The 14915-nt window shown below is 51.3% G+C and overlaps 7 protein-coding genes across 7 annotated transcripts; 2 read left to right on the top strand and 5 right to left on the bottom strand.

Annotated features, from left to right (window-relative positions):
• Window positions 1-184: 184 nt before the first annotated feature.
• On the bottom strand, window positions 185-2716 carry J3458_001163 (uncharacterized protein; the record flags this gene model as incomplete). Its single annotated transcript, XM_066116575.1, has 1 exon — window positions 185-2716. One exon carries the CDS (start codon window positions 2714-2716, stop codon window positions 185-187), a length of 2532 nt encoding a protein of 843 aa, XP_065978458.1.
• Window positions 2717-3421: 705 nt separating this feature from the next.
• J3458_001162 (uncharacterized protein) lies at window positions 3422-3721 on the top strand (the record flags this gene model as incomplete). The annotated part of the gene is made up of 1 exon (XM_066116574.1): window positions 3422-3721. The coding sequence occupies one exon, from the start codon at window positions 3422-3424 to the stop codon at window positions 3719-3721; it is 300 nt and encodes a 99-aa protein (XP_065978457.1).
• Window positions 3722-3884: 163 nt separating this feature from the next.
• J3458_001161 (uncharacterized protein) lies at window positions 3885-4445 on the bottom strand (the record flags this gene model as incomplete). The annotated part of the gene is made up of 1 exon (XM_007815312.2): window positions 3885-4445. The coding sequence occupies one exon, from the start codon at window positions 4443-4445 to the stop codon at window positions 3885-3887; it is 561 nt and encodes a 186-aa protein (XP_007813503.2).
• Window positions 4446-5159: 714 nt separating this feature from the next.
• J3458_001160 (uncharacterized protein) lies at window positions 5160-6056 on the bottom strand. Its single transcript, XM_066116573.1, has 2 exons — window positions 5933-6056; window positions 5160-5843 (listed from the first exon to the last, which is right to left on the bottom strand). Exon 2 carries the CDS (start codon window positions 5668-5670, stop codon window positions 5245-5247), a length of 426 nt encoding a protein of 141 aa, XP_065978456.1. The 5' UTR covers window positions 5671-5843; window positions 5933-6056; the 3' UTR covers window positions 5160-5244.
• Window positions 6057-7152: 1096 nt separating this feature from the next.
• PDE1_1 (3',5'-cyclic-nucleotide phosphodiesterase pde1) lies at window positions 7153-9647 on the top strand. The gene is made up of 3 exons (XM_007815311.2): window positions 7153-7737; window positions 7882-9549; window positions 9626-9647. Exons 1-2 carry the CDS (start codon window positions 7696-7698, stop codon window positions 9355-9357), a joined length of 1518 nt encoding a protein of 505 aa, XP_007813502.2. The 5' UTR covers window positions 7153-7695; the 3' UTR covers window positions 9358-9549; window positions 9626-9647.
• On the bottom strand, window positions 9578-11119 carry J3458_001158 (uncharacterized protein). The gene has a single exon (XM_066116572.1). It carries the CDS (start codon window positions 10570-10572, stop codon window positions 9811-9813), a length of 762 nt encoding a protein of 253 aa, XP_065978455.1. The 5' UTR covers window positions 10573-11119; the 3' UTR covers window positions 9578-9810.
• A 258-nt stretch (window positions 11120-11377) lies between these two features.
• Window positions 11378-14710, bottom strand: J3458_001157 (uncharacterized protein; the record flags this gene model as incomplete). The annotated part of the gene is made up of 1 exon (XM_007815309.2): window positions 11378-14710. The coding sequence occupies one exon, from the start codon at window positions 14708-14710 to the stop codon at window positions 11378-11380; it is 3333 nt and encodes a 1110-aa protein (XP_007813500.2).
• Between the last annotated feature and the right edge of the window lie 205 nt (window positions 14711-14915).

The following is a 14915-nucleotide window of genomic DNA, read 5'->3' as shown; positions in this document are numbered from 1 at the left end:
TCTTTCAAACCACACTGCCCCCAGAAGTACGGATGTTTCAATTACATAGGTTTGGACTTGGCCAGAATCATTTCCTGAGATGTTCTATTTCGCTTTGCACCGTGTACAAGAACAAAGTGTCTGATTTGACCGGGGCATAACCTCGCATGTCTATAACTGAGTGGTATATCAATGTATCCAATATCTAATCCGCCAGTTTCTCCATCAACTTCTGCACGGCAGGGATGTAACACGCTGCCTTTTGGAAATCCCCCAACTTGACTCTCATCAAGTCAAACGCCAGCAAGACGCTATGCTCCTCGCCATGTACCCGGTCGCGCTTCAACGAATCTGCCTTGGAGTACCGTTGCGAAAAATGCGTCAACAGTGTTCTCCGGGCTTCCATCTCTCGCGCCACAGAAAGCGCCTCTGCCATGGTGGAATGCTTCTTGGCCTTGGCGTGATCCTGTTTATCGTCGCCGAATGTGCACTCGTGGACGAGCAGGTGGGCTCCCTTGCAGCCCTGAGCAAAGGCGCTCGAGGGCCTGCAGTCGCCCGAGTATGCTATGCGCAGACCAGACGTTAATTCGAGCTGCGTGCCGTACGAGCGCCAGCAGTGAGGGACAGGGATGCGCTTGATGGACGCGAGGCCAAAGTTTTCTTCGCCGAGGTCCTCTGCGGTGGTCATGTCGCGGTCCTTGCCGTTCGGGAAGGGACAGCTAGGGAACCGCAGGCGGTGGAAGCCTAGGTCTTCGACCTGAGATAGTTCTTCGAGCATGCTGCGATAGCGCCCGATGCAGGAGATGGCGAGTGTTGTGTTGGTGCCGTCGCGTAGGGACTGCTCGTACCAGGCTTTGATGAGCGATGCGGTCCCCATATGGTGGTCGGCGTGGACGTGGCTGATGACGATGCATTTGAGGTTACGGAGGACATCGGCTGCTTCCTCGGCGTCGAAGGCGCGGCGAATTTGGCCAAGGGTGCCTTCGCCACAGTCGAGGAGGTAGTTTCCTATACCGGGAACTCGAATAAGCGTTGCTGAGACGTTGCGGTGTTTGCTGGGCACAGACGAGCCGGTTCCCAATGGGATGATTTCAGCGTCCCTGTTGGGGATGTCCTTTTCTGTTTCTTCGACTTGGGCTAGGAATTCGGCATTTGTTGCCTCGGCTTTGGCTTCTTCGGCAAGCGTTGTCAGCTCTTCATCTACCGATTTTGCGGCACCTAGCAAGTCTGGGAATGGGGCCATTGCCTGGTCGTCAAAGGTGAGGCGAGGCATGAGTTGAAACTTCTTGCCTGCGCGGCCAAACTCAATGGGCGACCCGGCAGGCAGAACCGGATGCTTGATGGTGTTGTCAAACTTTGGCAAGGGGAAGCGTTCGGGGTCAATTCTTCGCAGCTTGGTTTGGATTTCGGCAGCACCAGGATGTGTAATCATGTTGGGACATGTATCCTGTGAGCAAAAAATGTGCTTGATGTGGGGGCGCTTCTCAATGAACTTCTTGATCCGGGCATCAGAGTTCAAGTCACTACCCAAAATCCAGTACATGACGCAGATATGCTCCATCATCTCTGGACATTCCCATTCTGGCCGCCCTAGGAATGACTCGAGGAAGTCTGGTGAAGCAATGTCTGCAATGATGATACCCTTCCCAGGCTGACGCTCCCCTAGCACCATATCAGGCGTAACCACCTTACCATTCTTTCCTTCCACCGATTGCCCGGCGGTAAGCAACTTGAAGTCCCGGGGCTGTACACCGTGTTCCTTTGCGACGACGGCGTTAAATTTACCCCTTCGATCATGGCACTTGACGATATAGGACATTGACATGTCTCCATAGGCGGTTTTGGGGAGGGGAAAGTGATTGATGGCCAGGGCGTCTTCATTCTTTACGTCCCCAGCGTTGTCACCAGGGTCTGGGAACACCCAGGCAGTGAGGTCTGGATTTGAGGGCTCGGCGTCGTCTGAAGCCGGTGGTCCCCGGTAAGCTCTCAAGGTCTTCCCGTCGATGATGACCGCTTTATCTGTAGGCTTTAAGTCGCGACTTTTTCGAGGTAACAAGACTGATCTGTTATTGAGGCTGCCGCTAAACATGATCCGCTCCACAATCATACCGGCAACTTCTGGGTCGGAAACCACTGATCGCCTTTTCAATGTTTGGCCTTGTGACTGCCCATTGCCGTTTGAAATTTCTTCGTGGCGGCGTTTCGGGGGACTAGTCGACCGAGTCCTCCTTGCGGGCACTTTCCACACCCGAACAGCGTCATCCACCCAGTCTGGTTCCGTCTTGGTAGGGTCGATGCTTCGAGGATCTTCCCGAAGTTCGTGAGGCCGTACGCTGATGGGTTGTCGAAAGATGACCGGTCGACAGGCCGCCAAGATGTGGCAGAGATTGTCTCCTCCATGAACATCAATGCCTCCGTGAACTGCAGGTTTGAGTAGCTTCTGCCCTTTTTCTTTCCTCTTGGCATTCTCGGTGGCCGTGTGTTCCTTTGCTGCATCGATTGCGCCACCAACACTGAGCAGATATCCTATCAAGCCACCCATTTGGTTCCAGCCAATGCTTCCGCTGAGAAAGACGTGCTCCGTGCCTCCCATGTGAATCTTTCGACTCCCAAAGGCTCGCTGTGTGCCTTCAGCCACCTGGCCGAAGATGTACGACCTCTTGTCATGGTGGAGGTAAATGCAGGTTCCTGGAGTATCAGTCGACGGAACTGTCGCAACTTCGACCGTGGTAGTCATGATCGAGCCGTCAGAATGGCCTCGTAGACCTCTGGACAGTCGCGAGTATGCTCGTATGGCGGGTAGTGATCCAGGTCTTTGTTTTCTCTGCGCCAGAGGTCGACAAGCTACTGGACCGTACCTGTAATTAGTGAGGCTAACTTGTCGCCGGCTAAAGAGTGACGCCGAGAGCAGACAATTAGTGCGCAGACCCTTTGCGCCGCATATTTCCATCAGCAAGGGCGGGACGACGTCGAAAATATAACCAAGATTGGGAAGTCCACAAGCGCAGCTACATGAAGGCTTGCCCCACGAGATGACTTTTTTTCTGGGTCAAGCAGACATGGGTCGAGTCACAAAAGGCGAATGACGCATCGTACCAAAAGGTTGCAGGCAAAGGGTATTTGGATGACTAACAAATTTGGAGAAAGGGGGAACCAACCGTGATTGGCCACAGGTAACTGTAAATAAACCGTACAGAGAGCACGAAAACGTTGCTTGGTATTGCAGGTGACGGCGAAACTGTGTTTCAACCCGATTAAACAAATGCTTCCTGGTCATACACAGCTGGGAATTATTGATGAAGGAAGTCATTTGCTGTTAGCATACAGTGTAACCAGCAATCGCTTGATAGGCAACTTCTGGCAACCGCCTCTCCAACTCAATCTAATGATATAGCCAAGTTCTAGACCTCACCACACTGGAAACGACGCTGTATTGATTGATATGGTCAATGCTTCCCGGCTTGCACTCGACCCGATCCGTCACCGTGCTCCAAATAGTGTCCCACACACGCGAATGCTTGCCGTAATTGAAACTGCTCTTCCAGCCCCTTCGGTGATGCAAGTCATGATCTTCAATAATACCCTCTACATCAAGCCGTTTGTACAACCAGCTCAGTGGCGTCGGCGCAGTCGCATAGATTCTCAGTCCGCTATGTCCCAAGACCTCCAAGAAGATCAAGCAGGTACTGATGACACATCCACAACTTGTAAAAGCCCATGGGCAATCCGAACCCATTCTTGATGGTATAGAATGCCAGCAATGGAATTACAATCATGTCAAAGATTTCCTGGACACCGTTCGCGTACAAAGTAAGTAAAGGGTTGGGGTGTTTGGTCAGATGGTGAGTGCGATGGAACTGCCACAGGCTGCCCATATCATGCATCAGTCTGTGATACCAATAAAACTAGAAGTCGACGGCCAGGCCGTATAGCGCAATCTCGACTTGGAGCCACGCCCAGCTCATGAAGGAGGGAAGATGGTTCTTTCTGTACGCGAGAACAATGACTAGCATTGGGCGAACGTTGGTTGCTGAGAGGAGTGACATGAAGACCTTTTTGACGTTCACGTCTGGCACACCATCTCTCTCGTGCTTGTCTCCATCAAGGAAGCCATAAATATGGCCTAGTCTGCGCAAAATTTGTATTTCGCGGACACTATTGAATGTGAGGAAGACATGGTACAGAGAAAATGCACCGATGACACTGAGGTTGCGTCCTGTCAAGTAAACAAAGGCGTGGTGAATGGCCAAAGGGATAACGGCATGGATCAGGATCCATCTATGCATCTGCCAGTCTGGCAAATATGGCACCGGGTCATCTTTTGAATGTACTGGTACAGGCTTATCGAGAAAGACATGATGAAAGTCAAGACGGTCTATGAGACGATGGTAGATGGTCCATTCAGAGCGAGGCGAGCGCCGCCAAGTAGACCTCATAGAGTCTTTGGGGTTGCGTTGAACTTCCATGGTGTATTCTGATTGTGTGAAATATCATCAATATGCTAATAGTCCATGTCAAAGGATGAAAATGAACTGAAAAGAAGCGAGTATTGCTTTTGAGTCCTTGATATGTGACCAGAGGCGAGACGGTTCCAGTAGTTCACCCGGCTCCGTTCATAAATCGTTGGTCGATCTGGGGTAGTGGCAAGATAGCGATCGGGATAAGTCTCCCTATTAGCCGCACCCTTATTTCAGGAACGGAAGCGGAACGTCTGCTTCAGAGTTGGACTTTTCGAAGAGTAGATTGTAATGGGCTCCCCAGGTTTCCTCCTCTTCTGCGGTGTCAGATGCGGAGATTTCAACAGCATATAGCTTGTTTTTAAGCTTAACATGTGTACGCTAGTAACTGGGGCCATAAAACACTATTACGCGCAAGCCACTTACATATAATCCCAGCAATCTGACTTTCTTAACCCAGCTCTTTCCCATTTCCAGCCAGGCAATGATGCAAGTGGTTTAAAAGGACCAGATTACACGGCGCGATCGAGGACCCCGGATCTGTCTGAGTGACCGAATTGCACGCGTTGCAGAACCAAATAGATGTACCCATTCCCGGTCGACGTCGAACTCTGCTTTCCGGTGAAGATGGAATTTTTTCACGGCATGTATTACCATATTACCAAAGTCGAACTTGGAAGGGAAGCTATATCGCTGAGTAAGAGGAAGACAGACCAAGAAACGCTTTTTTGAATCAGTTTTGGCTTTAGGTTCAGTTTTCGGCTAGTTTATCTGAGATTAGAAGACTAGATTTGAACTTGTATAATTCTCACATCGGAAAGATAGGAGGCAGGTGCCCATTTATTTGAGAGATGGTCTCAATGCCACCAAATAAGTGTGGACTAGAAGCCGCAAACTCCGTCCTCACGGCCTCGCCCTCGCGCAACATATCACAGCGCGTCTGTGTCTCTCTAATACATATTGCAACGAGACTGTGACGTCCAGTGATGTGCGCGGCAAGATCCGTTGGCACACAGAGAGTCCTGTGTTCATCAATCGGAGGCAGTTCTGGATGTTGGTATCTCAGTTCCATGTACTTTGGACACAAGCTAAAAAGATGCAAGCATATCAGCGATCTTAATATGCTATCCCCACTTTGCGACATTGGTTGTAGAGTAATATCTTGTTGTAGATGGTGGCTTATTTCTTGAATGGTCATTTGTCCTTGCTCGCCTCGGGGGTTGCGCAACCACATGACTCTTCGGACGCTGAAAGCGAAGTACTCCGTTGAATCCGCATTACGAGGACACAATTAGGGCCCTGACTCAATGTGAAACGACCAGGGCGAGGTAGAGGATGTTGCCTTCACTTGGTTGAGCCCTTCACATAGCGGACCCAAAAAGTGTTTCGTGGTAGGCTTCCGGCTGCCTGATGGAATATTGTCAGTGAACCCCCTAGGCGCGCATAAGCGAGTGACGGGTACTCATGATGCTAGTCCAGAGCTTCGGCAATCTCACATCATAAATCAGTCGTCCCGTCAGGCAGTGGGTTATCCAAGGGGCGCTCCGTCCGAGCCAGTTGCCAGTGAAGGCGGCTGTTGATGGAGAAATCAGGAAAGAATACGGAGTAGTTGAAAAAAAATTAAAAATTTAAGGAATTATGGATGCAAAGACTGGCTTGAAGGATATTGATCGACTCCGTACGGAGTAGTGAATGTGACGGTCTGATTTTGGCAGACATGGACGTAGGGGCCCGCAGCCAGTGGTACAGGCGGATCTGGGCTGGAAGGCGCTATCTGCGCACCTGCCTGCATGTGCCCTTTCCTCCCAACCAACCGCCTACGTAGGTACCTGGGTACTTTGGTATCTCGACACAAATTTTATATTACCAGCATTTTTCATTCTCCTCCTTGGAGCTCTTTGCATTCCTACGCCAGCAAAGCTGTTGCAGTCGTCCCCCGATTATTCAATCAATTAAATATTCAACGGCCTTAATGCGTACCTCCGCCACAATTCGACAAAGGTTGCTAGGCTGAGCTGACTACCCAATTCAGGCAGTAAATTAGCATTAGGCGACTCCGTCATCCTATTCAAGATAGCTCCACCATACCTTGATGGTTTATCAGCTTCACTGACAGCCAGCCAAGTGGACATGGGGAGCCGGATCGATAGTTACTGATCGATCAAGTCGAGACTACAATGGGCGGACTGGGTGGCCAGGACTGGGGCAGTCGTCCCGAATGGAATGAAATGCTACCCTGGCAGCATGGCAGCTTCACACCAGCCCGGCGGGATCGCCGAAGCCACCGACATGGAGCCCTGGTTCGCGACGTGCATGTGCATGCAGCTCCAAGCAGTGAGGCAACGGTGCCACTTCAGTCAGGATCTGTGCTGTGCTGTCATGCAAAGCTCCATTTTGCTGCCATGTTCGGCTTTTGATTGCTCGACCCGTTTCCTGATTGCCCTCCAAGAATAGCAAAGTACTGGCCACTACCCAGTAATACAGAGGCTACTATCAAACAAATGCTCCAGGATTACCCCATGGCTACCTACCTAGGTAGGTAGGCAAGCAACACACCTGATAACACTGCCGATCAATGGACGGGATCTCCGGTCTCCAACATCCAATCCCAAGACGTGGATCTTGCGAACCATAATGGCTCTATGGAGTCACGCGGGGAGTACAGCTTATGTTGCCATTCCGCAATTTTACATATTGGCATCAACGTCCGCTTCCCGTCGCCGATCGATCCTATCAAGAAAAAAGGTTCAGTATTGCCCATAGTTCGTGTCACCCCTGTGCCCCATGATAGATCTCGCCTTGAGACACCAGCAATTGCGGAACGCGTCGCATTTGAACAAAGACGGTAAATTACGGCATACAGGGCACAAGGGACCCGACCCATCTCCTGACCATTCAGAGTGACCATTCTCGCCCGCTGGCCGGAGCTTTCAGACCCTTGTTGAGAGCTAAAAGCTTACGGTGTAACTGCGAAGCGGGCGCCGCCACCAGGAGCTTTCGTAGAGCTCGAGTCACCATCTACATCGTCAGCATCACGTGCGGTCTTCGGCAGCGAGGACGGATCAGCAACCATTTTTGGCCTTGCGAATGCTCTCTTGGTAGGTTAGTTTTCAATGACGTGTAGCTGGGAAACGACTAGAAGACGCCAAAACGTGTTTTTGTCCTTGGAATTATCTGCGCCTAGGCCAGGAATTGCCCCATCGAGAAGGACAAAGGCGAACAGGAAGTACCAAGTTCCAAGGGCCTTCCTTTTTTTGCGATGGGAGAAATCGCGGATCCTGCATTGCAGGTAATTGTTCTTGTAAGTTGTCACCGAATCTGTCGTACCGTGAAGATCTTGCCTGCCGCTGCTTGAGGCCTGCGAGCCGCACACTCTTATGGGCCGCACTCGGTCGGGGTGCCGACTTGCAATGACCTCAACACGCGTGTTGCTAACATGTCTTAGGGTTCTGGAGGAGGACCGCAAGAATCTAACATTACAGCATTTTTGGTACGGTCCGTCGCTGAGAAATGGTCCAAAGGATCCATCATCGCCGTTGACGCTGGCGTCCATCTCTCTGCCATCACCCGTCTGCTACAAGAATCTTACCCCTCAACAACACCTAGCGACTTACCTTTCACATTAAGTACTGGAGCATTTGCTGGACTGGAGCTGCCATACGCATCCGCAGCCGCTAATGCAGCTCATATCACCAGATCCCTGGTCGACACATATCTCATCACCCACCCTCACCTCGACCACATCTCTGGGTTTGTTGTCAATACAGCTGGTCTACCGGGGACTCGCCCCAAAAAGCTGGCTGGATTACCCAGCACCATCCAAGCATTCAAGAACCACATCTTCAATAACGTTATCTGGCCTAATTTAAGTGACGAGAATAATGGTGCCGGTCTGCTCACTTATCTGAGGCTTGTTGAAGGAGGCAGCCCAGCTCTTGGAGACGGGGAAGGAAAGGGATACATGGAAGTGTGCGACGGACTGTTAGTTAAGACCTGGAGTGTCAGTCACGGGCACTGCATTGAGAGGCATCCTCATAGGGGCTCGGCCTCTAGTGTGTCGACGCGTTTTGGCAGTCATGACGCTTCATCGCAAACACCCAGAAGAGATATTCACTACCACATGGCAATGCAACCTACGCCCAAGGCTACTGGTTTGCTCAGCCAGGCTGCATTTTCGGCGGTGTCATCGCCACAGCTTGGTGCCAGCAATGAGCAGGAAAAATTCTGTGTGTATGACTCCAGCGCTTATTTTATAAGAGATCAGTCACATCGCCGCGAAGTGCTCATTTTTGGAGATGTTGAGCCTGATAGTATTTCCCTCAGTCCGCGGAACCTGTACGTTTGGCAAGAAGCTGCTCCCAGAATCGTCTCTGGCATACTAGCCGCAATCTTTATTGAGTGTTCATACGACGATTCTCAAAGCAATGACCGACTATTTGGACACTTGAAGCCGTGCTTTATAATGGATGAATTACGGGTACTGGCGAATGAGGTTGAAATTGCGCAGAAACTTGGGAACTTTGATTCCAAAAAAAGAAAACGTTCAAGCATGGATGAAATCATGAATCAGCGGCGGAATCCTTTCAGCAAACAGGGCTCAATGTATGATGACTCTGTATCACCGAAGTCGATCAACCCAACGGTACTAAAACAAGAGGCAACACCGGGCCATGTCGATACACCGCATCTGGCGACACCTACGGATGAACTGTCCCTGCATGATTTTGGGTCAATGGATCCTATTCTCGCGGAAAAGCCGCTTGAGGGTCTCAAGGTGATCATCATTCACGTCAAGGAGCGACTGGAAGACGGACCACAAGTGGGAGATGTCATATTGCAGCAATTACAGGACCATGAGAAGGAAATGAATCTTGGATGCAAATTCATCATGTCCAAATCGGGAATGAGTCTCTACTTTTAGCCGGCATTATTTTGTTTCTCTTTTCTGCCCGCCTTATTTCTGCTCCCCCCCTTTTCTCTTTCTCCTTTATTTATTTATTTATTTTTTTTTTAAAAAAACTGGCAGGGAGTTGGGTAGAAGAGGAAGTGTGCTGGAGTTGTCCACGCCTGGAGATTATACATATCATGACGCATGGATGGATGACTTCTCAAGGTACTTACATATCTATATCTATACCACTTTTGCTGTCTACTCTATAATCTGCTGTTGTTAATATGTTCCTGCTTAGCATAGGATACCCATGCTTCGACAAGAGCATTTAGCATTTCTCTCACTTTTGATTTTTGATCTTTTCCAGTCCTTGATGTCCACCAAGATCTTCTTCAAACTTGGGTCTTGGTAACTCAAAGGCCTCATTCGTTCTGCTATATGTGATGCCCCCCATCCTTCCAATGGGTCTCAAAATCTACAAACTCAGTCAGCACACGACAACAGCTCACTCGGGTTTACAATTCGCATCCTAATCCGACTTACTGCAGGATCGACCATGTTTCTATCGTCATTAATAGCGTCCTCCCTGACCCAAAACCTGACCCCTTCCAATACCACCATCACCCCTGTCTTCTGGCCCGAAACCCTGCTCTCCCACTCCTTCAGCATGTCGAGTTTCGCCTCCACACTAAAAATGGCCTCCTTGACCCGTGGGCACTTGACCACGTCGCACTTCTCCGCAGTCAGCCCACTTACATCCCATTCCGACGTGCCGTACGGCGCATCAATGCTCGTCGAATTGGCAGCTTCGACAAACGAGTCCGAGATGATATTTATCACGCACTCCTTGGAATCGAGCAGATTTCTGAGAGAATCCTTGGCCGAAGCAATGGAGCTGGCGAAGCCGACGACAAACAGTGGCGGGTCGTGGTTCACCATGTTGAAGTAGCTGAAGGGCGCGAGGTTGGTCGACCCGTCGCTCGAACGAGTCGACAAAAACGCAATGGGGCGCGGAACAATGCTCGATATGAGAAGCTTGTAGTTGAAGACGGCCGGGCGGCCTGGCTCGTACGGGTCAATGGAGACGTGGGCGGATTGCGGCTCTGGCGTGTTTGCGCCGGAGCCAAACGTCCAGTCCGGCAAGGTGGTTTGTGTGACGTTGAACGAGGCCGGGGGAGCCGGCGGACGGGACGACTCGACCGTCTTGAAGTCCGGGTGTGGGTTGCTGGTGGTGGCGTGGGACATTGTGAACGGGGCCGTGAGGGTGCGATTGCGCAGAAGATGAGATGATGGGCGAGGCGTTGGAAGAGCAAGCCTGAGGGGAGGCGTATAGACGGATGTGGATGATTGGGGCCCCGGGGAGGAGGTAAAGAAGGATCGGGCTTCATGATGTAATTCTTCCGGATGGAGTCGGGTTTTGATTCGGGTCCACTTGCTTTCAACTGGACTTGGCGGCTCCGCTTACCAAGCGATTACTGTAATTGCTCGAGGCGGGCGGCGTGATTGGTTTGGCCGCCGTGACGGTTGATCTGCGTGGGTTGATTATAAATAAGGGTCGACAGGGTTGCATCACAGGGGCAAGAGGGAGGGATGGTAATGCAAGCGACGACGACGGTTGTCCGGGTTTCACATTTCGATTGCTGAAGCGGCTTGCGCTTGGGTTATCTGAACGACAGACGGGAAACGCGCTATGTGCGGGGTTTATAAAGATGTACATTTTAGCTAACTAACATGTATCCAGATAGTTCGTTCCATCTTTAAACAGCGACGGAGCCAATATATAAACAAGACAACAGACAAAAAAAAAAAGGTAGATAATGTATATCTTATATCAAGGTTTTCGGCAAGTGCCTGTCTCCTCCAATTGCACACTTTCTATTCCTCAAAACGCACTTTAGGTTGAAACAGGGTAAAACCAAATACATGTACCAAGCACACCATAGTTATCCAAAAAATATCAACTGATGCTTTTGAGTAGCGCCGCCGGAATAGTCTTGGAACTTGGCTCCTCCGATTCCTGGCGCCTCCGCCCTGGAAAATGATGTCCGATCTATCGATGCATCCTCTTCTGGGGATGTTCGCCGGCTGCATCGTCGTCGGCGCGCCTCTTGCGTCGTGTTGGCCTGTCGGTGGCGCCGGAGGATTGTTGCGGAGCTGCAATGCGTGCTCGCTTTGCCCTGGGGGGATCCTTGGTGTCGTTGTAGTCTGGTAGTTCCCACAGGCTGCGCTTCCGCGACGCTGCCCCGGGTTCTTGCTTGATCCTGCAGGGCCCGTCTTCGTCCTCGTCCTCGTCTGGTGCTTCCTCCAGGACTCGGCCCTGCGGCGCCCGTGCCTTTGGCGTCGAGGCAACGCCGGGAGGTGTCGCCGTGTATATGGATTGGCCCAAGGACGGCGAACTTGGCCCGAGCATCATGGAGGGACTCGGCGGCTTTCCATCCACCGTGATCAGGCTCTCAGACAGCCAGTCTTCCCAAGCTTCATCTTTTAGCAAGTTTGTGCCTGACAGCCGTCTGCCCGAGCACCTGCCTTTACTGGCGGTGCCTGGAGAAGAAGCCGATTCTTCTTCTTCCTGTTCTCCATTCCCGCTCGTGCATAGAGATGGCGAGCTCGTGATGACCACCGGCGAGTTTTTGCTGCCTTGGCGCGCCGTCGTCGTCGTCCCCGTGCCGCTCTTCTTCCCCTTGCTCGTCTTCTTTTTGTGCAGCTGCTCGGTACTGGTTGATTCGTAGCCAGCGTCGATAGATGGGGATTCAAACTTCTCCCTGGCGGGCTCTTTTTCTAATTTCTCAATACCTTCGTCAATGCTGCGGAGGACTATGTCGTTATTTTTGTGTACCTCCTCAGTAGCTTCGTCACGATTCTTTTGTTTCTCTTCTTTTTTTGCGCGAGCTGCGGCAAGTTTTCTTGTCTTCTCTTCGACGCTTGCCTCCAGTTTTTGTCGATCTTTCGTGACCGTTTCCAGAGATCCTTCGGCATTTTTTTTCTTCAGGTCGGCTTCAGTTTTCTTCCGGCCGGCTTCAGTTTTCTTCAGTTCGGCTGCATCTTTTTCTTCTTCGGCTTTTGCAAGATCTCGGCGAGCCCGGTCACGCCTCCTTTTGGCGTCTTGGGCATCTTCATCCGTCTCCTCGACGGCGGCCCTGTTCTTACCTTTTGCCTTGGTGGCTTCCCTGTTTGCAACACCTCTTCCCGGTTCAGTGTGCTTTGCAGCTTGCTCTTTAGCCTTTTTCAAGTTGTTTTCAGCCGTCTCGCAGTCTTGTTTAGCCTTCTTGTACTTTTCTTCAGCCTTCCCGTACTTTTCTTCAGCCTTCCGGCACTCTTGTTCAGCCTCATTGTATGCGTCCTTGTGTATTTTTTCAACCTTCTTGGCCTTTTCAAGTTTTCCCTGGCACATGTTTAACGCACCTTGATGTTCTTTTTCTTTTGTTTTCCAGAATTGTACTGCACCATCCAGGGTGGTCCCATGCCACACTTTCTTGAGACGTGCTATGACAATGGAGGCTTCAAGGTCGCCAAGGTTATAATCGAGCGTGTTCCTGAGGCCCTCTGGCACGTCTTCATTGCGCTTCTCTCGGCACCTCGTCCTGGTCCCTTTGCCTTTTACCATGGAACCGTGTTTAGGGAGCATGTCGGCCTGCCAGAGAGTCAACTTGCAAGCTAATGAGAGAAGGTGCTCGTCCCGGTACCTCCGTCCACGTTTCAGTATGTGGCCAGGGGCCTTGTTGTCTCCTGCGTCGACCTCGTGACCGAGATAAAGTAGTCTGCGATGCTTCTCCAGAACCTCGGCCTCATTCTTTGCATCTTGCCACTCCTTGATTACGCTGCTGGCGCCTTTTCTGCCGTCCTTTTCCAAAGTCACAATATTTTTATCCTCCTTGCCAAGTGGTTTGCGAGTGTCGCCCTTGAGATACCCGCCTTCTAGAAATTCCCGCATCTCGCTTCTGCTGAAGATCTTTTCGAAGCACCACAGATGGAGGCAGAGGGCTGGTTTCAGAGGGTCAATTTTCCCAACCGACGTTGCCTCCGGATGCTCATCGAACGCAACCCTGAACCACCCTGGTGCGATTTGGGCCGAGTCGGAGGGGCAATCTTCCCACCTGCATTTATTATGGATGCCTTTCATGCGATCTGTGGCTTGGCATGGGGGGCTCTGAAGCCACATGATGAACTGGGGTTTCCGAGTGTCTTCCGAGGACTTTTTGTCATCGAGGGCGTGTTCCTCCCGTTTATATTTCACGTATTCCCTGATTTGCTTAGAGTTAAAAGACGAACCCTCCAGCTGCCCTTCTTGGTTGTACTGGAACTGCATCTTCCCCATTGCTCTTGGCTTGCAGAAGTCTTGCAAATTTATACCTTGTTGACGAAGATATTGTCGAAAACTTGGATAGACGTTTTCTGGCTTAGTATTAGGCTTCTTCTTTTTCTTGGAATCGCGGTCGTTGCAACACTGCCCGTATTTTCTGCCATCAGGCTCTCCAACCTCTTCCTCTCGAAACTTTTCGTCGAGCTTTTCTTCCTCGTCTGGGCTAGGGTTGTGGAGTTTTCCGTCCTCGCCATCATAGTCTATATCATCATTGATGGTCCTACCATGCTTGTCGCTGTCGTGGTCCTCGTATTCGTCGTTGTCGAGGTCCTCGTTGTTGTAGAGGTCCTCGTCGTTGTAGAGGTCCTCGTCGTTGCAGTCTTCTTTGGTATTCGAGTCTGGTACGCCATGACTTGTAGCAGGCTGTGAAGTTTTCGAAATGCCTTGACGACGACGTGCCCGTTGCGAAGACGGGGCCGCACCAACGGTCGTGGCACCAAGAGCTTGGTGGCTTGCAACCGGGCCACCGTACGCTTCATCGATATTATGACCTGCGCTTGCGTCGGTGCTGTAAAACATGTCATCTCGGCCGTCGAGGCTTGGCTGGTATCCGGTAGAAGCGCATTGGGTTGGAGTAAACGCCTGCATTCCGCGCAACAGCATCTGGGAGTGCTGCCTCAACGATTGCCCGCGAGCTTGGCCGCCGAGGTTGCCCATGTTTACGGTAGCGTTATTAGCTTGTAGGCCCTGAATTGGGTTGGCCAGTGCCGCGGGAGACGAGTAGGGGTTCGGGGCGTATAGAATATTCTGAGGCTGTGGCTCCATGCCAAGATGCATGTTCGGGTCGTTGCCCATGTGATAGCCGCCGTAGCCGCTATAGTTGGCGTCGACTTGGAGCTGTTGCTGTCCAGAACCATGGATATCAAGGGCTATATTTGGCCTGCGTCCCGGGGGCGCCATGGCGCCAGTATTACTCGTCATGCTGGCTGCGTTGAAAGGCGGCCCTGGGGTGTTTGACCTTGCGTGGCCGGTGTTGATATTCTGTGCGGCATGGTGACGCCTGGGGCTATTATAGTCGTCCATGGCTAGAACTTTTGGTCGTATGGATTGAACATTGTGCCAAGAAAAAGTCGAGGCTGGGGATGGACCATTTTTATAAGAGTGAGTGGAAAGGGGACCGGGAGCGGAAAGTACGATTTGATCACGGCAAGAGACTGAGAGAAAGAGATTTACAGCACCTCTATGCACTTCTTGCTCTTGTTCTATCTCACAAACAGTCGCCCAAAGG

This window comes from Metarhizium acridum (assembly GCF_019434415.1).
Source record: "Metarhizium acridum strain ARSEF 324 chromosome Unknown scaffold_1, whole genome shotgun sequence".
Lineage (NCBI taxonomy): Eukaryota > Fungi > Ascomycota > Sordariomycetes > Hypocreales > Clavicipitaceae > Metarhizium > Metarhizium acridum.
Note: the sequence above shows the minus strand (reverse complement) of the source record. Positions and strands in the feature narration are given on the sequence as shown.